The 21,470-nt window shown below is 42.2% G+C and overlaps 1 protein-coding gene across 3 annotated transcripts in view; it reads left to right on the forward strand.

Moving 5' to 3' along the window:
• Positions 1 to 21,470, forward strand: part of CLDND1 (claudin domain containing 1) — a 32,771-nt gene that overhangs the window by 10,328 nt on the left and 973 nt on the right. The window contains exon 7 of one of the 3 annotated variants that reach the window (XM_026082547.1): positions 18,914 to 19,028. In XM_026082547.1, coding sequence (XP_025938332.1) covers positions 18,914 to 19,028 — 115 coding nt within the window. The other 2 variants (XM_026082546.1, XM_026082549.1) reach the window with 2 other exon arrangements.

Raw genomic sequence — 21,470 nt, forward strand, 5'->3', positions numbered from 1 at the left:
CTCCCGTGAAAAGATTCCTTTATCAGAATGGATTTCAGTAAGAGGTAAAAGCGGATTTCTACAGAAAGGCGGCTAGCTCTCTCCAGAGTCTGGGATGATGGATCTGCATGTAGCTGTCTTACCTTGAGTGTGGCACACAGTTACAAAGCAAGTGAGTGGAAAGTTCTTGGACTGCTGGGTCAGGTCCCTTAAGTGGTGTTGGAGGAGAACTGAAAAACAGAGTAGGCACTGGCAATGGAGTAATTCTGTACAAGAGAGATGATTAAGCATGCTGTGAGATGGATCTTGACCCAGGGTTTGCAGTACAGGCCCTTAATCCTGTGATGCAACACACTGGCAGATTCTCTCATCTTACTCAGAGCTTGGCTGCATTCAGAGAAGCTGGAAGCCCCTATTCATGATAACACACATATGCATGAGTGCAGACACCCTCACTCAAGAGAGTGAAGTGTTCCAACTCTGGAAGAAAGTAGTGGTGAGATCAAAGACAGATTTGTGTCCCTCAGCATCTTGTGGTCTGACCATGGGAGATGTTTACTGATATTGGTTGTGTTCGAGGGATAAGGCAGACGTGTGTAGTGAGATCAAAAGAGACATTAAAAAAAAAAAACAACTGTGTGTGTACGTTCGTGTGGGGGAAATGGCACCCATCTCTAACACTGTTGTATTGTTCCACATATCTGAGGTGAGCAAGTTGCATTTTTCCTTCAAACATGCCCCATGACCATACTGCTAGGGATTTAGAAAATGATGGGGGGGGGGTTGTTTTTTTCTAAGATTGAGGTTTGTTTTCATGTCAACACTGAAAAGCCACTAGGAAAACAGCACTAGCAGAAAGCTGCACAGGGCAGTGAAGTGATTAGTCTAGATAATAGCCTCTTATTTCCTCTTATTTATTTATTTTTCTCTGAAGTGACATTCTCCCTCACCCTCATTGAAATAGCTCAGAAGAGGGGCTGGCTGGTGAGACTGCAAAGCTGTTTATTGTGGCTGTGAAGACAGTGCCCACTGGTATTAGAAGAGAGATTGCTGAAAGTAGGAGAAATAGTAAATTCCATTCACATTTTAAATAATGATAAAAAAGCTGTAGAGAGCAAACACAAAAGACTTGTTTGAATAGGACAGTTCTCTTATGAAAGGAGTATGCTGTGGGTATTAATGATAGCAGAGCCTTGTGGTGGAGGACCCAAGAGGCCCTTCTAATCTGATGTCATGTCAGGAATGATGCCTGATAGTCTAATTTTCCTTTGGATTGTGTGTTGGTTAGGTGGTCTTTCCTCATGGGAAGGTCTGTTGCAAGTTTTCTTGCTACAGTGATAATGGATGTCCCTTCTCCCCTCACCAAAAGAGTTCTTAACCGTGGGGGTTTGAGAACTTGGGGTGGTTTTTTACTTTTTTCTTTCCTGTTCTTCGTCAGCTGTGGTTGGCACGAAGTTATGTATCACCTTGCAGCCTCTTTCTTGCTGTGTTCTGTCAATTCTGAGATTCAAGATGATTTCTGAAAAGCTATTTCCTGTTCATTAACATTGCGTGCACTCAGCCATCACCTGCTCTTTAAAGAGAATCTGAAATGTCAGCACCTTTTCATCGTTTTATCTCGGGCTGATTGTCTGCCTCTGTCTGTGTACATTTCCTGCTTGATTTGATTGTCTATCTCTACAGATAGAGGAAAGCGTATTCTCTTGAATCACCTTTTTCTTTTCCTCTGGGATAGTCACAGTTTTGTGTTATAAACCTCTATATAATATGAAAGGATCAAAAGTTTTTGTGTTAACTACAGACTCTGTTCTTGTGACAGAACATTATTCCTGCCCTGTATTTTTAAACTACAACTTTAACACCTGTGGAGTGTAAAGTGAAACCTTTGTTCCAGTTAGATGTACTACAGTTGAGGAATACTTATGGCCTGAGTGGATACTCTGTAGCTAGAAGTCCATATAGGTATTTGGATGTGACAATAATACCATATGCAAAATTACAGTTAACAAGCACCTCTCTGCCTGATACATGCCAAACCTGTATAGAAACCAATGGCTACTGAAGAAAAATCTGACGGAAATAGTGTCTTCTATTTCTCTCTCCCCTCCCCACCATGTACAATTGCAACTTTTAAAAATTAGCCAAAAATTAACCATAGGGACAGTGTTTTATTTATTGTTCAGATTAAAGCAATTGATCTCAGCCATCTTTCTGTCCTCCCTGTTTTCTGTGCACAGACGAAGCAGGGTAAAGTGGCTGCTAATTGATTTTTGCAAAGGATCCAAGCATCTGACTAACATCAGTTTTCTGAGGTGAAGACTGAAAATTTTCAGGAAAGCCAGAACCTTTTGTTTAATCAAAATTAATTATTGTTTAATCAAAACCTGCCTTGAAAAAAAAGGTTGCTGAGATTTTTGGTAGCCTTCTTTCCTTTCTTTTTCCAACTTTCTCAATCTTTATCTGTCTCTCTTTAAGTGTCTGTTATATTAAATGGTTGTAGAATATGATCTCTTTTAGCTTGATGTTTCCAAAAAAGATAACCTCATGTTATATATGTATCATTGTACATGGGAAGAGGAAACCCTTACGTATTTAACTTTCTAATGGACCTGCACTTTGCCATCTGTAATTTGGGCTAGTTCTCAATATCAGGCATAGGGTGTTTTTTTGTTTGTTTGTTTGTTTTAATGTTTGGAGTATCCATTAAATTAAGATTGGATCAAACATGCTTAATAGCCTTTCAAAAAAGTCTCTAATGAGGGAGCATTTCCAGAGGACTGACTTAGCAAGAATTCCTTCTGTCCTGTGGTGCAATCTGCATGCATCTGGAACTTTACTATTAGTTCTCTTTCCATTTAGCTTCCACAGCTGAATACATGTGAATATATTTTGCCGTGCGACAGCAGGTCATTAACATGAGCCCCAGATGGGAATCATTCCCATGTTGTGTTTCGCCTTTATTGTCCTGACTATTAAAGGGTTAAATGATAGTGCCCCTCTTCTTAGAAAGGCGGAAAAAAGAACAGAAAAAAACATGTAAGGAAGCAGCATGTGGTTTCTTTGTGGAAGGACCATTCTCTGCTCAGCTGTATGCCTGGAGTAACCAGGGGCAGATCGTTTTCAGTGGTGCGAGAGCCTTTCCCAGCAGTGTCCAGGGCAATGTACCATGAGTAAGTTCTTGGGCTAAGCTACTGAACTGATATTGCATTGAACGCTTTTTTTTTTTTTTCCTTCCTGTGAGGCCAAGTGCAGCTTGTACCTTTAACTAATTTGGTTCTTTGGAAGATTTCTTTGCAAGGTCTGGTCACTAGCACTGTTGGCTTAGTGACCATGGTGGTACCTTTTTAAACCAAAATGGTTTCTATGTGAATTCACTGAGAAACCTCCCTCATTACCAGAGGATTTGCCTGTGACAAACACTCACAGGAAGGGCTTCAAAGGCATCAGCTGATACATTTATACTGACATTGATTTAGTCATTGATTGGCTCTACAAGTTAATCACCAAACTGACACAGTATGTTTCAGAGTGCTGGCTGGATGAGGCCATGAGATCTGCTGGGTGTGCAGGGGAGAACGGATTATAATTTTCTGTGATGCCACAGCTCTGCCAGAGCGTTTCTGCCTGTGGGTGGTATTGCTACCAGACGCTGGAGAACTGGTTCCACAGCCTCTTGAAATGGTTCCTTCCACCTTCCTGGGGACGAGTTCTGCCCTGTACCCTACTCCCTTCACCCTTCTGATTCCCTGATTTAAACAAACTACTTGTGTGGGTGACTTTAGGATCCCTCTGACTTTAATGGGGATTGGAGAAATGACTTAAGTGAATTGCTTTGTTTGAGAAAAGGGTGGGGTTCATTTTCACCAGAAGTGTTCTGAGTGCTTTCTGGGGTTGTTGCAGTAGTTTCTCTTGCAAGCAAATCCTTTTTGCTCTATGCTCAGATGACCCTTTTAACTAGCTAGTTTTGATTTGTATTTTGATGTTTACTTCCACACCAGCAAAACAACGACAGCAGCAACAGCAACAGAAAACCACAGCATCCATCTAGTACTAGAATTGCCTGGGATCTCTAAAGGTTTTTGGATTCTGGAAAGTGGTTAACCCATCTGCAAATGATAAGGACATCATGAAAGGTGTCAGTAACAGGATACCCTGGAGGAGTCACCCATAACTGTGGAATGCTGAGCTAGGAGGTGAGATAGGAGCTGGTGAGTAGGGCACAGGCTGAAGCGGTAAAATAAGCAGTCCCTGTGAGGAGATTGTAGGTTCTGGTACAGCTCTTAACCGTTCTCCTTGAGCAAATGCAGAACTATGTCCAGGAGCAGCACTCAGAGAATTGTGTCAGCAGTCTGAGAGACAGCATGTAAAAAAATATAATGGTTTCACCTTACTGGCTAACAGGTGCCACACAGGCAAGTGTGGAACTCCGGATGGTGCAGCCCATAGAAGAGGGGTTTGTTCTGGGGTGCTCCCCAAAAAGTAAACAAACCCTGGGTGCACCACGGCCGGGCCACCACACTGTGGGGTTGCTGCAGCCTGGGGGCACACCCTCTAATGACCCCGTGATTGACAATTCCAGGCAGAGGAGAAGTCACACCGCAGACCCACACCATAGACATCTTGGCTGCACCGTGGAACCATTCCCCGCAGAACGACCTGTTAATGGGCGTGTTGTTACCCACTGAGCAGTGCTGTGGGCTGAGTACGAGGTCACCTGCTGATGTGCACGCTGGTATTGACTAGAGTTGTGTGGCCTTTGTATGGCTGTGCACTGGCATTGTTTTGACTGGGTATAGAAAGGGAGTAAGCTGCATATGCATGTGTGGACTCTGACCCACAGTCAGCTGGCCTGCTGACTCAAGGATCCACCCATCAGCAGGACACCCCTGATGTCAACAGCGTGGTGAAGAGAAACTGGGAAAATCAGACTGGAAGGGTGGCCCACAAGGGGTGAGAGTGGTCACTATACCATGCACCTGTTGTTAGAGAAAACAGGGAAAACTATACCAGAAGGGTGGCCCATAAGGGGCGAGAGTGGTTGCTATACTGTGCACCCATTGCTTGAGAATCCAGGGAAAACTATACCGGAAAACTATGCCTTCGAGGAAGGGGTGAGAGCAGTCATTGTACTGTGCACCCATGATTGAACTGTATAGCTCTGATATGTATATATATTTTCAGTGTTATATTTCTAGCTTTGCTATACTGTTAGCTTTGTTAAAACCTCTTAGCTCTAATAAATTCTCACACTTGACAAATGATGATCTCTCAAGTTCAGTACGACTAACCCCGGAATCCGAAAGAATCCCGGATGCCCCTCTACTGGTGCGTCACACTGGCACGAGGGTGAAGAGGAGGCTGTAGCAGCCGGAGCTGTTCTCTGTGAGGAGCAGAAAGAAATAAGTAGTGTTACGGGAAGAGGAAGTCAAATCTGTTTCAGAGCAGAAAAGGTGTGTTTTGTCTCCAGCCTCCTTTGTGAGCTGACAAGTGTCATCTTCCAGGCAACAGAATTTTTATTCCCCTTTTCTGTCTCCTTGCTTCCTCCTCCCAACTTCTGCATTGATCCTCCTTCTCTGTTCTCCCTCTCTTTCATAGCCTTTTTTACCACAGTAAGTAAACAAGCTACTCACTTCAGAAGCATGCTGGGCCATGCTCAGAGGCCTGAAGTCCATCCACATCCCTGTTAGGCACTCAATTAGGTGCTTCTGGATGCCTAACGCCAACAAATTGAGAATGCTAGGCACAGGAAAGTTTGTTAGGCCCTGTAGCTATGGCCCTCAATCCCTTTGAAGTGCTGGAGCCCTTTTCACATGGCCTGGATGCTGTTGACTCTGCTCTGTCAGATGCTCAGCTTATAATTAAATTCTAAGCTGGTTATTTCTTTCTGAAACCACTGGATGCAGAATTTGCAGCAGAAGATTTAGGTACTATATTCTGGGCTAGAGGAGCTTGCATTCCTTCCAGCCCTCTACTTCTATTATGCTCCCTGCCTTGGGCAATCTTCACCACAGGAGAAGCAAGTATGAAGTTAAAGGCTGCTTCATACTTGAGCATTGTCAGTGTTCAACATGCTGGCAGGGAAACTGGGCTCAACTGACTGAGGAGCAAAAAACCTCTATGGTGAGATCATGCACAAGAATGCAAAGACTCTGGTCAATAGCTGATGACAATTTGTGGATTTTTTCCCTCATTTTTCAGGAGCTGTATGCTATATTAAGCTCAGGTTATCCTTTATTTCCAGTACTTTTTTCAACTTCTAGAGTTTCTAGAAATTATGTCTGTCTGCTTTGTCTTCTGACTGGAAAGGAAGGTTTTCAACAGAAATATTACTGATTCCTTGCTCTCCTGGCTCAACAGAAAATTCTTAGTTACTTGCAGCCATGAGAAGTAAGTGGAACCAAAAGAGTCACCGATAATGAAAGTTTAAGAAGATGAATTTCAAGCAAAGGTAATGTTCTCTGTCAGTTTACTGTTTTGGGATGTAATAACATAGGAGATGCATAAAAGTTACAAGAAGTAATTGTTCTTCACTTGCCCCTGTTCAGTCTTGGTTGGTGTTGTGTGTCCTTGTTGCAAGTGGAGAATAATGAGAAAGTTGTAGACAGTTTGGAAGATTCTGAGAAGAGTGAACAGCATGGCGAACGAGATAAGGAGGAGCTGGAACCATTATGTAGGAGGAGGGAATATTTGGATGGGGGAGAATAAGATAATGTTTTGCAAAAAGAAAGTGATAAAGACAATGGCCAGTTGTTCTCCACATCCATTGGTGACGGGACGGGAAGTTTGTAGTGAAGTTTTGAAGTGTATACAGCTTTGTTTGTAGTGAAGGAGAAATAAGCTGATGAATGGAAAAATCTTGGTCTAGGCACACTCGTTTCTGAGCTAGATGATTATTCATCCCTTCCAGCCCTACCCTCCTGTTATATTCCTTGTCCAAGCCATTTCCAGGAAAAATTCCACCTACCTAAGGGCTCACCTGCTCAGTGTCATTAAGTTACAGTTTCTCGTGGACTTCTTTGACTAATTCTGTCCTAGAACTTATGAAATGCAAGTGCCAAAAAGATAATTAAGAATGAACCCTCAAATAAGTGTTGTAAAATTCAGTGAAGCTCCCAGTATTTGTTTTACCTGAGATGCTGGTTTAAGGTGTGTTCCAGAAAGTCATGTATGTAGACTTCCTAATATTTGTGGTTTATTGCATCTCATGAACCTGGGCTATATTTAATCTAGTTTCTGAGACAAACCTTAGGAAATCATGATGTCTGCATATTTATGACATGTCCTTCCTTCCATATGTCCATATGATTGTCCTTCCTTCCCCTCGATAACTTTAGAACCTACTGGCCAGTTCAAACTGCAGTTGCTGAAACACCAGTTCTTAAAAATACTACATAAATAGGCCTCACAGAGGACTGGAATGTTGTTAATGTCTTCACTGAAGGAAACATTGTCATCTGAGTGCTTACTAAACAGAATCGTCCTTTGGCTGGATTACAATTCATGATCATCTTACCCTCAGTTTTACCATTGCTGTCACTGCTATAAAATTAAATGAGAAGTATAATGTCAGTCACTTACTGATCCCCTCTTCATAAAACTTCTCACATTATATTTCTGTCCTATTTATAAAATTTCCTGTAGAGTCGAAATGAGTTGACACCTACCTATAGTTTGTGGTTCAGAATTGCTCCCTTTTATTCACTGATGGATTAATTCATAGAGTGACATTAGAAATTGTCATAATAGGTGAGTAAAAGTAGAAGTTTGATATGTGGTGAGACTTCTTGACATTTGTTATGCTGAGTCAGGCTAAAATGAAAATGATCAAAGGAGAGCATCAGATATGAAAGATAGGACTTTCCAAAAGCGAGGTTCAGAAAATAAGTCTGAACTGCAAATAATAAAGTGGATATCCCTGATAGCCTTGCATTAAAAAAAAAAAAAGTTTCGTATTAGTGATGCAATAATATCTGTTCTGAGATGGTGTTGTTCTTGAGCTTGTTCATTCTGTAATACTTGTCAGCTGATTCCCCAAGGACTTCTTTGAAATTTAGTTTCTGGAAATTAGGTTAATTAAGCAAGATTTCTTCCTTGTAACTGATTTCTAAGACAGAATTAATCATCTTTCAAATAGCAAATATTTGTTTCTGGTAATGCTCCTAGCAATAGATTGTCATATCTGAATTCATTATGTTTTATCAGTGTTGCTTCATTCTTCAGCTACTCTTTATTTTATGTGTCTTTATTTTTTAAGCAAAGTTCTTTCTAATCTACTCCTGGCTTCTCTCAGATGAGTTCTTTGAACTCGTTCCAGCTCATGACATTGAACACACACAATTCGTCTCACAGTGACAAAATATAGCAAACAAGAAAGACTAATGAAGAGCTAAGTACATTCAAATCATGATCAGTTAAGCCCAGACAGAGAAGGGTCCAAATAGAAATAATTAATTTTCAAGTTAGATTGTAGTATCTCGCTACTATGGTAGTGGACACTTCACATGCTTTGTGGGTATATGAAGCTGAGGAGATAATGTAAGTAGCTCTTATATTCAGAAGTTACAGGGAAATGCCCCGAGTTCAACTTTGGTATGACGGGGTCCACACATTTAACATCTTTAAATATAAATTTAAGATTTTAGTGTTAGATATACATTTTGTTTCAAAATCTTGCCCCAAGTCTTGTAGAAAAGTAAGGAGAAACTCGGGGCTTTTTTGCCTACCTAGAGCCAGTGGTATGGGGAATTTGCTTTGAAACTCTGTTGTGGTTTTCAGCTTATGGGGTTTGTTTTGTCTTGGGTTTAACATTTGTTTTTGAGGCAAAGAAAATCTTAGCACATATTTCTAAGTAAGAAAAAAGTGCAGCAACATGTTTAATCTCTAAGATTGCATCGCATAGTACGTTGTCATAGTACATTGAGGTTGACAAATTATCTTGTTTGAGGCTTCATCCTGCAAAGACTTGTAAAGATTTTGGTGAAGGGAAAGAGTCAGCCAGTCGGACATTTCAATACTTCCTTTTTCACCATGCATCCTGCCATTATCCTGTTCATATCAAACTTCTTAAATCTCTGCATGATGGTACAGAGGTACTTCAGCATGCAGCACAAGGGAACCATGAATATACAAGGAAAATAAATGCACATTACAAAAGCACGGCAACAGGCAAAAACTCAGAGTTGACTCCCTCTCCCCAATCCTATACATGCCAAGTAAGAAATGTAAATTAGGAAATAGGTGAAGTATAGTAATTATAGCTAGAGAAGGTAGACAGAAAAGAAAATGAAAGAAAAAAATCTTTTTCTAAGTAAGCACTGACTCAGAAAGCAAGATTTTGTGCATACTGGGCATTAATATAGTGTGGATCAGCAAAAATAAATACTGTAGCTGTCTCAGAAAAAAAATACCCCCCACACAAACAGGAAACAAAGCACCAAACATGCTATTTGGCATCGGCTGAATGTGTGAAGCTTTGCTCAGATTATGCAAGAGAGGATAGCAAGCTTGTGGTGAAGCAAAGCCAGATTTAAACTATACAGTGGCCTAACTGTCACTTTTGCAGAGAAAGGCAAGCTACAATACCAAGTAAAAGTTAAAGGCTAAAATATCAGGAATACAGACATTGCTGAAAATATGTTTTGACTGAGGTTGTATTTATTGACAATTAAACAAGGGACAAATGGAAACTTACTAACCAGTGACAAATGATGCACTCAGTAGATCTACAAACAAAAGAAGTGCTAGTAGAAGAGCAAGCAAGAGAATTTTGGCTTTCCTGTAGCAAAGATGCAAAAAAAATGTGATGATGTTTTTGAAAAAATGGTGACATCTTCTGAGTAGGTTACTCCAAAGAGTAGACTGTATGTTTTACTTGCTCCAGCAAAGCTTTGTAGGGTACTTACTGAAGGACAAAATATATTTGTTAAACAAGAAGGGGTGGGGGATTAAGCAGATAGATAGAAAGAATCCTTATCCTAAAGTATATAAATCCAGGTAATCAGTTCTCATGGCTCTAGAAAAGACAGCCAAGATGCTTGTTTGCCTAGGCCCAAACAATTTAAACAAAACTCCCTAAGGAGTTGACTGTTAGATGCATGCAACTGAAGAAGTGTGATTTGATTGGGGAAGAGCCACTAGGCTTACAATCTGGTGACAAAAATGAGTATAAGCACTTGGGACAGAGCGCTCCCTTCCAATGTTAAGAGCACTAGTAACCAGAGAGAAGGGTTGAGGATGCCTCTAGGGTCCTAATTTAGAGTGACCGGACAGCATTTGTTAGTGATTATTTTCATGGTAGATGACATTCTAATGCACAATTGTAGGGACAATAAGTTGGATGCCTCTTGTGTCTCCTAGAAGGAGCTAACAAAGCAAATCTAAAATGTTCCAGAAATGAGCTGAAAGGAGGATTAACTGTGGCATCATACAAGGGAGACCTGCTTATCTCCAGGGTCTATGATCCACGCCTGGAAAAGTGACCACAAAAAGCCTACATGTCTGTAGCTCTTGTTGTGTGGTAATCTCACAAAAGTACTTCCAACCTCAGATGTGGATGAATTCAGGAAGTGACTTTGCAGAGATGCCATCCAAGAGCTCTCTGGAACAGACTAAAAGTTCATCCAGCCTGGTAATCTGTCTCCAGCAGTGGCTGTAAGCAAACACCCAGGAAAAGAGTAATACATCTGTTAGCTGGGAGTACTGAGAGCTACTAGTGCCTACTAGTATCTCTTGCTGGCCCTTAGCTCTTCTTCTAGAAGAGAAGATAAACAGTTGATACTGATCTACCCTCTCTATGACATTCATGATTTTGTAAACCTCTCTCATATCCCTCCTAAATTGTCTGTTTTCCAGGCTAGAAGGCCCTAACCTAGTCTATTGTTTCTTAGAAGCCACTCCACATAGTGGTCATCCTTGCAGCCTGTCTCTGGGTCTTTCCTATTTCTGTTGCATCCTTTTCGGAGCTGTGGGCCAGGTCTGCATGCAGCGCTCCAAGGATAGGCCAATTGGTTTTCTGTTCTCTGTTTTAGTCTCTCTTATTTTCCTAGTAATTTCTAACATTTGATTTGGGTGGGTTTTTTTGGCTGCTGGTGAGCACTGAACTTCCCTTTCATGGAACTGTCTCTTCTAACCCTAAGGTCTCAATCCCATGTGGCAATGGCCAGCTCAGAGCTCATTTTGTATGTGAGATGAGGATTGTTCTTCCCCATGTGCGTCACTACACTTCTATCTATGTTGAATTTGATCCCTTATTCATTGCTTAGTCGCTTGGTGTCAGGGCCCTGAGAGCAAAAATAGGCTGTAATTGCTCTCACCAGCCTCACCTGGGCCCTCCACTCACCCTGTGCCTGTTGGTCTGGGAGCTCCACATGAGCTCAGATCTGGGCCTTCAGTCCTGGTCTGAGCTGCATCATAGGTGTGCCTGTCTCTGGCCCTGTCTCCTGGATGGACCTCAGACCTATATTGTAGTCCAGTCTCTGGCCCTGTCTCCTGCTGCTCCTGACCGGACCTGCATGGATCCTGGGCCTGATTCGTCTCCATGCCATGGCTGGGACTGTCAATAGGATGGTCCCCCATGTTATCAGCCCCCTGCTCTGCCTACACTACTTGGATACTATGGGACTGTGCCCTGGTTGGTGAGGGCACTACCTCTGTCTGTGCTGGGGTCACTCTTGACTATCAAGTCATTCTCCACTGCAAAGCAGCCCTGCTCTTGCTGCTCCCTGACACTCGGTCTTGTACATGCTCAGTTCATCCTCTTCAGTTCTTTACAGTTATCCCTTAAATTTGTATTATCAGCAAATTTCTTCACTGCATTGCTCACCACTCTCCAGATCTTTTAGAAGTGTGTTGAACAGCACGGGTCCCAGCACAGATACCTATGGAACGTCACTGGTGATCCTTGTTCACTGACCATTTGCTCCTACCCCATATGGAAGCATCCTATGCTTCCTGTCTGTTAACTAATTGTTTATTCATGCAAGGATTTTTTTTTTCTTAATTTTTGGCTGCTTAACTTCTCTAAGCTTTTGGTAAGGGACTTGTCAAAAGCCTTTTAGAAATCCAGGTAGACTGTATCAACTAGATTATCCTTTTCCACATGTTCATTGATTCTGTCAAATAACTCCAAGAGGTTTGTAAAGTGGGACTCCTGTTTAACAGATGGAATCATGATTATCTCTACAGGATGCAGCAATTACCTATACAGAGGATCCAGTGGCTACCTATTTGTGCTGAAATCTTTCAATAGGAGAGGAGCCATATAGTATGTTATTAATGAAATGGGGCTTGGATTATCTCTTTTACAAATGACACAACTTTTAGCATACAGCTGAAGATTAGCAATTGATAACAGAAGAAAGGAATGTCTGGTAGCAGGATTCACAGATGATTTGGGACCAGTATGCCCAAAGGTAGGAAGCCATTTGAGTAGAAAGTAATCATATGCACTTGGAGACCTCTTTAAAGAAAGCCACTGCTGGGAATTCCTAAAAGCTTTTAAATGCACTGCACTGCAATGGCAATGCCACCGCTTAGATGTATCCCTCCATAAAACCAGCAAGATGAGTAACTAGCTTCCTGCCTACCATGAGAATTTGATAACAGAACGGTCCTCAGTCTGTTAGAAATAGGAGTAAGCATCAATTAATGCACATGTGAGCTAATTTCCAGACAGAGGCCCGAAAGAAACTAGGAATGGCTGGTGAAGTGATGTAAGTTTTACCAATGCTCATACTTGTTCTTCTGAGAGGAAAAAAGGGAAGCCACTTCTCATGCATCCCAAAATATCAGTATGAATTGAGTGCCCAATATAACATCATATATAAAGATACTCAAATCTTCAGTTCATCTTATGTCATGGAGTTCAGGAGCTTATTGCAGAATGCATCAGAGCTGTTGAGACACAGAAGAATGTCTCTAGGCAGAGACAGATGTTGCTTACCACACAAATATGATTGTATAGATAGGAGGGACTTTATGTCCAGCAAGATACATATATGGGGATGAGGAGCAAAAAGAGACAATGAAAATACAAAACTTCCAAATGGGGAGTGGAGCAAACTGGGAACGGATTAGTGGCATAATTGTGGGTAAATGCACTTAAGTTAAATTAAAGTGGTTAAAATTGCAGGTATACAATGTGTCTTTCACTGGGGTCTTAAGTAAATACAAGGACTGGTATGATAAACAGGCAAGAAAGGCAAAGTTTGAAAACTTCCTGTACAAGCAAGCTAAAGATGTATGAAATCATAACCAAGACACCTTGTCAAGGTTAAGTTTTGCTCAGCATAGAAGAGGCAATTTTACTGGGAGTTGAGCTGATGTCTATGGGGCCTGGAGCTTTCTCTATTAGCACCGCCTTGCTGTGGCATGATTGCTGTTGGTCACACAATGCGCTAGGCTGTACCGCATTCATACCACAGGGCATCTAGCTCTCATCTAACCTGTCCTTGGGATCAAAGCTACAGGCTTTGATCAGATAAATCCTTGTCATGTAAAGGAGAAAGGGACAGGCACCAGAGCAGCAATGTGCTCAGCCACCCACTATAAGCACACAGCTTGAACATGAAATGTAACACCCAGCATGCCCTCAACTGAGCTCCAGTCAGCAGAGGAGAAGCACAGTGCACTAGGTGACCACTGTGACCAGCTCAGAACAGTGCCTCCCCAACTGAACAAATCACAGAGTTGTCTCTTGTTTTCCTCCTGAAAGGTGGAGCCTTTTTTGGCTGTCCTGATATTTTCTCCTTTACTTTTTTTTCCAAACCTTTGTATATACCAAGGTAGGAAACCCAGAAGACAATAATTTCCACAGTAGCGAAGACATGATGACTCATGAAACAAAACAAGGTAGTGGTGGTAAAAATGAGTGTTTGTGCAGGGATGTGTGCGTATATAAGGAGGGAGAGGTTTTGAAGGGCCAATGAAAGTATATTAATTGTGTAAGCAGAGCACAGTATTTGAACTTGGGTTTGCTAATTCAGATTGTGTTTGGGAAAGTACTAAAGCAGAGTTTCTCAGCAGGGTACTTTACAGCATAATGTGCAGGGAGGTTAACACTATCCTGGTCTGACTAAAAGCAGAGGGATCCAAGAATGCTTAAAAGTTGCCATATCCAGCACCAGTTGATGTCAAGACAGGAGAGCAGATAAATCCTGGTTCTCCAGTGTCCTTCCTAATAAATCTACACAAGTAACTTTGAGATCATGGTCAACTTTTCAAAGTGCTACAGGAAAGCAGATCATGAATCATCATAGTAGCGCCTTCAGGGAATGCTTAATTTCATATTTCCTTTAGGAGTAGGCACAACACCTAAAAATCATGAAAGACCCAAGTGTGTACACTGGATACAACCTTATAATGCAAGCTGGATAATGGAGGGGAAGTAGTGTAGCATACCTCGTTTTATTGCGCTTCACTTTATTGCGCTTCGCAGATACTGCGTTTTTTACAAATTGAAGGCTTGTGGCAACCCTGCATCGAGCAAGTCTATTGGCACCATTTTTCCAGCAGCATGTGCTCACTTTGTGTCTCTGTGTCAATTTTGGTAATTCTCGCAATATTTCAAACTTTTTCATTATTATTATATCTGTTATGGTGATCTGTGACCAGTGATCTTTGATGTTACTATTGTAATTGTTTTGGGGCACCACGAGCTGCGTCCATATAAGATGGCGAACTTAATCGATGTTGTGTGTGTTCTGACTGCTCCACTGACTGGCTGTTCCCCCATCTCTCTCCCTCTCCTCGGGCCTCCCTATTCCCTGAGACACAACAATATTGGAATTAGGCCAGTTAATAACCCTGCAATGGCCTCCTAGTGTTCAAGTGAAAGGAAGAGTCGCACATCTCTCATTTTAAATCAAAAGCTAGAAATGATTAAGCTTAGTGAGGAAGACACGTCGAAAGCCAAGTCAGGCCGAAAGCTTGGCCTCTTGTGCCAAACAGCTAGCCAAGTTGTGAATGCAAAGGAAAAGTTCTTGAAGGAAATTCAAAGTGCTACTCCAGTGAACACATGAATGATAAGAAAGCAAAACAGCCTTATTGCTGATATGGAGAAAGTTTTAGTGGTCTGCATAGAAGATCAAACCAGCCACAACATTCCCTTAAGCCAAAGCCTCATCCAGAGCAAGGCTCTAACTCCCTTCAATTCTTTGAAGGCTGAGAGAGGTGAGGAAGCTGCAGAAGAAAAGTTTGAAGCTAGCAGAGGTTGGTTCATGAGGCTTAAGGAAAGAAGCCGTCTCCATAATGTAGAAGTGCAAGGTGAAGCAGCAAGTGCTGATGTAGAAGCTGCAGCAAGTTATCCAGAAGATCTAGCTAAGAGAACTGATGAAGGTGGCTACACTAAACAACAGATTTTCAATGTAGACGAAACAGCCTTCTATTGGAAGCAGATGCCATCTAGGACTTTCGTAGCTAGAGAGGAGAAGTCAATGCCTGGCTTCAAAGCTTCAAAGGACAGGCTGACAGCAAGAGACCTAGAACTGACAGCAAGAGAACTACAATTAGAAGTGGAGCCTGAAGATGCGACTGAATTGTTGCAATCTCATGATAAAACTTTAACAGATGAGGAGTTGCTTCTTAGGGATAACTAAAGAAAGTGGTTTCTTGAGATGGAATCTACTCCTGGTGAAGATGCCGTGAACATTGTTGAAATGACAACAAAGGATTTAGAATATTACATAAACTTAGTTGATAAAGCAGCAGCAGGGTTTGAGAGAATTGACTCCAATTTTGAAAGAAGTTCTTTGTGGGTAAAATGCTATCAAACAGCATCGCGTGCTACAGAGAAATCCTTTGTGAAAGGAAGAGTCAATCGAYGTGGCAAATTTCATTGCTGTCTCATTTTCAGAAATTGCCACAGCCACCCCAATCTTCAGCAGCCACCACCCTGATCAGTCAGCAGCCATCAACATCRAGGCAAGACCKTCCATCAGCAAAAAGATTACRACTCGCTGAAGGCTCAGATGATGGCTAGCATTTTTTAGCAATAAAGTATTTTTTAATTAAGGTATGTACATTTTTTTAGACATAATGCTATTGCACACTTAATAGACTACAGTATAGGGTAAACATAACTTTTATATGCACTGGGAAAACAAAAAATTTGTGTGACTCGCTTTATTGCGATACTAGCTTTATTGCGGTGGTCTGGAACTGAACCCGCAATATCTCTGGGATATGCCTGTATCTCCTTTTCTTCATACACTCTCTAATTGCCTTCCCTCTTAAGAGTGGAAGATTCAGATTTCCCAAGTGCTCTAGAAAGGACTGACTGGTGCTACAAATGGAAACTTTCAATAAACAGAAAGGCACTCTATGTGTTTGTTGGCATCTGAGGCTTGAAACTGTCCTAGTGTTAGTCTTGAAGCTATTCATGATGTTACAGGTGAAAGTGGTAGGTTGAACAAAAAGTAGGAGAGAGGAGCAGGTTGGCATATGTAGAAGCAGGGCAACTGCTAGCAATTGGAAAAAGGAAATGGTATCCTGGGGTGCATCAGGAAGAGTGTTGCCAGCAGGTCGAGGGAGGTGATCCTCCCCCTCTACTCAGCCCTGGTGAGGCCACATCTGGAGTACTGCATCCAGTTCTGGACTCCCCAGTACAAGAGAGACATGGCACTACTGGAGCGAGTCCAGCGAAGGGCCACAAAGATGATTAGGGGACTGGAGCATCTCTCTTATGAGGAAAGGCTGAGAGAGCTGGGCCTGTTTAGCCTGCAGAAGAGAAGACTGAGAGGGGATCTTATCAACGTATACAAATATCTAAAGGGAGGGTGTCAAGAGGATGGGGCCAGACTATTTTCAGTGGTGCCCAGCGACAGGACGCAAAGCAATGGGCACAAACTGAAACACAGGAAGTTCCATCTGAATATGAGGAAAAACTTCTTTATTGTGAGGGTGACAGAGCACTGGAACAGGTTGCCCAGAGAGGTTGTGGAGTCTCCTTCTCTGGAGATATTCAAAAGCCGCCTGGACACACACCTGTACAATGTGCTCTAAGTGACCCTGCTTGAGCAGGGGGATTGGACTTAGATGATCTCCAGAGGTCCCTTCCAACCTCAACCATTCTGTGATTCTGTGTGAAACTGAAGCTTGAGCTATGGGAAAAGGGGAAGCTAAAACAGACAGCATTTAGCAGAGAGGACTCAGTGCACAGCAGGACTACAGAGGCAATCAGCACTGGAGAAACAGAGCCTTGGGGTCAGGTCTGAACTGTACTGGCAGAGCTGAGAGAGGATGGCAATCTGGAGTAGTAAAGATTGAAATGCAAAGGTGGAGGAACTTTATGTGTTCCCAATCTGAGTTATGTCTTACCCATCCAGACCATCCCTTCCTCTATCTCCCAGTTTAATTTCTGAGGAATAGCTGTGAACACACCTCTGTTTACATTCCTTTACAACTAGAAAATAAAAATGTAGTTTTGCTCTTGTTACCAAAAGGCGATTTTGGTGACACTTTGTTGAGGGCTGTTCATGAGTTTAAACAACAGTCTTCAAAACACTGACACACCAAAGCAAATCTTTTGACGGGTTTCAGAGTTTAAATGAGTATCATGAGTCTTGAGGTCATTGGTATCAATTGGTATCACGAGTCTTCCAGCTTTGTTTCTGACATGGGTTCCTGTTAAATGGACAGAGGCATTTGTTTTACCCATTCATTTTCTGGGAACTCAGCTGAATTTCAGGAACTCATCTTGGATTTCAGTGTGTACAGTCTTCCAGTGTCTGCATTCCCTAAGCCTTTGATCAGATCAAGCAGGTTTGCATCTTGGTGGATCTCATAAACTAAGCAGCCTGAGGTAGTGTCAGTATTTAAATATAAGGACCCTGTTCTGGTTTTAGAGGTATTGCCTTTCAATATTGTAAATATTGTAATATTTCCTCTCTTTTAAGTGGGAAATGTCATGGGAGCTCTATAATGAGAGCCAGCTGTCTAGATGTACCCAGTTTATAAAGTATGCTTGTCTTCAGCTACCCTTGCATTGCTCCAGGCAAGGTGGCTCTTAAGTGATGGTCTTCTCCCTCCTTTGCACTGACTGTAATGCCCCCAGGTGGTGATGTTAGGATGTGTCACATTGCTGGGAAATAATGCATTTTTGATGGAAGAAGTCCTGGCTACTTGTGGCTAATGGACATTTCAGTGTTGGAAACCTTTCAGGATTGTGGCCCCATTGCCCTGACAAACACGCTAGTTACATGATGTCCACTGAAGCCCAACAGTTTCTGGAGGACGTGAGGGTCTCAGTTTCTGAGCTAGCCTGTCCTGCAACCCTTGTCTGTTCTGCCCACATAGCAGAGTGACTGCTTGCTCTGAAACAGAAGGGGAATCACAAGCAGAGCAAACCAGGAAATGGATATCTCTGATGATCAGAGTATAAAAGATGGTGTTGCTAATGCTTGGGGTAATAAGACAGTTAAAGTCAGAAAAACCTTGACTTTTCCAGTGATGAGAGAATGAGGCAGCTGGGTAAAAAGCCAGAGAGCAGCAGCTGGGCCAGTCACCATGTCCCCATATCCCAGGGAAGGAATATGTGAAAGGATGCAGCTCTGGGTCTCATGCTATGAACAGAGCTTGAGGGGTAACAGATCTTTACAAGGGCTGGAGACAGCCAGGGAGAGGGAAAGAGAGGCTGCTGGGTATAGCTGTTCCCCCATCCTGCAGTTGTTGCTTTTTCTTGTAACAGGTAATGTGGTATTCATTTCCTTCTAGAACTGATTTTCTCTTCTAACCCAGACTGTCATTCTGTGTTCTTGAGTCTCTTTATTCATCCTTCTGGAACCAAATAATCTTTTGGAAGGGCAGTTCCTTTAAGGAACCACTAACATCCATAGTATTGCAAGCAAGCTTCCTCTGCCCCTCCTGGGAAAAACCCTTGGCCTTGGCAGTAGAAGTGTCATTGAATCTGCTGGTGCTGAGCAGAGACGTCTTCTTGCAGGTGGTGGTAACATTCACAGAGATGGCTGGGTATTTCACTTGAAAAATAACAGCCTCTATGGGATGAAGGACAGCCTGGCTTTTACAAGAATATCTGACACCTTGAACTTCATCAGGTAAGCATTATTAAAATCTTGTGAAGTCCTTGTAAATTCTACTACTGCTCTGCCTAAGAGTTTTCCCTAGTAGCCCCTTTCAACAAGAAGCCCAAAACCATGAAGAATTATCATCTCTGCACCCAGGGGAAAACTGAGGGCCAGCTGCTTTGGCGGTTCAAACCAAGGGAATACTGTTTTCAACAGAGCTAGTTCATCTGAAGAACTAGCCCTCAAACAAGTGACCTGAGGATCAGAGTAGGTTTATTCCTTATGGAGTTATGAAGAGCTACTAATTTGACTGTATAGCTCAGTTTATTGAGACCATATCCCATACCTACATGTGGTGCCTTTTGCTAGTAGTGAAAAGTGAAGCTCAAGTAGATAACATGTAAATACACGTGAAGGAACAAGATCAGGGAATTTATTTTATTTCTCTGAACAGTAATAACATGCACGCATGATCCCAGTGCATTTACCATAACATAGGAAGGCCACAATTAGCACTTAATACTCTTTAATAAATATGCTAATTAATCTAGGCAACAGCAATCAGTGATTGCACAGATAAATAACAAACTCAACCAGTCAGCAGTATGAAACAATAACAATGAAACAATACATCAGTTCTGCTTTTCCATTTTAAGATTGAATTTGGTCATCCTTCCCTAATACCCTAGAGAACTCTTCTTCAAACATTGCACATACATTTGGCTGTCAAAGGAGTCTGTATTTCTTTATTTTATATTTATTGCTGAACTGGGAAAAAGGTCTTATTTTGGGAACAGAGGGCTGTGAGAAAGGGAAAAATAAAATTAAATTATGGTCTGAAAATTTATAATGTCTTTTTTGGTCAGGTTTGTAATTCAGGAAGGCTTTGAAATAAACACATTAAATGTAGGTATTCAAACCTGAATGACTCAGATAAATCAAAGCCATAGAGGAAACACTTCGAGCACTCAGTGACTGGCTTTGAAGGTTAGTTACAGTGATGGATAGGCTGTCAAAGCTAAGCAGCAGGTTACTCTCCCTACATGGCAGCTCATTTTCCTCCCAGAGGTTCAGTTTCTCCATGGGGTATACATCCCTATTTTCGCATCTGAATGTTAGCTTACTCCTTGCTCTAGGCTCTGATTTCCTTGCTTAGGGAGTTAGCTAATGTACTACAGACTAGAATCAAAGTGCAAGTCAAGCGATAGACCATGTAGACAAGGACACCTAGGCTTGAGCCCCAAGTTAGTAGGACTAAATATAACTTTTAAGCTATCTTCCTCTCAGTCATTTAGGCCCTGTGCAGTTGCCAGTTTGCTCTCTGCCTTGGGGACCCCCAAGAATCCAGTAAAACACCCGCAAAGGTTCCTCACACCTTTGCCTTGATCCCCACTTGAGAACAGGACCTGCCAAATATCTGTCAGTGATAATGCTTGCTCTAACAATAGTATCTTGTTCAAACAGGCCCCACACTGTTGTTTAAAGCCTGCCTTCTTCACACTTCCCATTTTGACAATCCACAACCACACAGCCCAAATGTAAAACACACCTGCCCTCGAGCACCCTCCTTCCACACAGTTGTGTTCTTAGGGTTAAATATTAACCAGCAACAGCTCAAATAGGATTTGGAATTATTATTTCAGTAAATGTATAAATACTAAAAGGAATTTCCAGGGGAGGAGGTATAGTTGTACAGCTTTTCTTCAGCCCCTCCAAAGTTGCAGAGAAGCTGCAGCACTGAACAGCAGGCAGGAGCGCATGCATCTGTGAACTCATGTGGTGTGCTGACGTTGCCTTCCTCCTCTGCCTATTTCAAACACATGGCCCATCACAGGGACAATGCTGGATAAGGGATCTCAAGTTACGGTTAGCCTGACAACAATATGATATACGGTTATCATAAAGATTGTACTCTCCTTTCTGAGCTCTCAGGAGTGGAAAACACCAGAGCCATGTGGCTGTTGTAGTTGTAGCTTGATACCTCTGTGATGGAAACGCTTTAATCAGCTCTGTGGTCTAGTTTGCCCTGTATCATTAGAGATGCCTAATATATACTGTTTCTTGAAAACTTATGTGACAAAGAATGCCTGCTGCTGCCGTTAGACTCTTCTCGGCAGAAGGCAGCCCTATTATGACTTGTTGCTGACCTTTGATTTGAATAGCAATATTTAGCAAGCAAATATTTAAGAACATGTCATTAAACAGGGAGGCACAGCTTTACCATGGGGAACTCTAGCAAGGAGTGCTGCTGAGATAGGCCCACAGTGTGCAAAGGAAGGGACGAACAGCCTTCTTCCCCTCCTCTCCCTCCCCAGCAGAGCAGCCAGCCGTGACCATGTACCCATGTTGCCTCAGCCTCCCCTGGAAGGGAGAGACAGTTAGACCCCAGCAAGGCCAATGCTGCTCTACCAAGCAAGGCCCGTCACCAGCATGGCAGGAGTTTTAAAACCATGGAGGGCTGGCTATAGCTGT

The sequence above is a fragment of the Apteryx rowi genome, unplaced genomic scaffold (genome assembly GCF_003343035.1).
Source record: "Apteryx rowi isolate R43461 unplaced genomic scaffold, aptRow1 scaffold_581, whole genome shotgun sequence".
In the NCBI taxonomy this organism is placed as follows: Eukaryota; Metazoa; Chordata; class Aves; order Apterygiformes; family Apterygidae; genus Apteryx; species Apteryx rowi.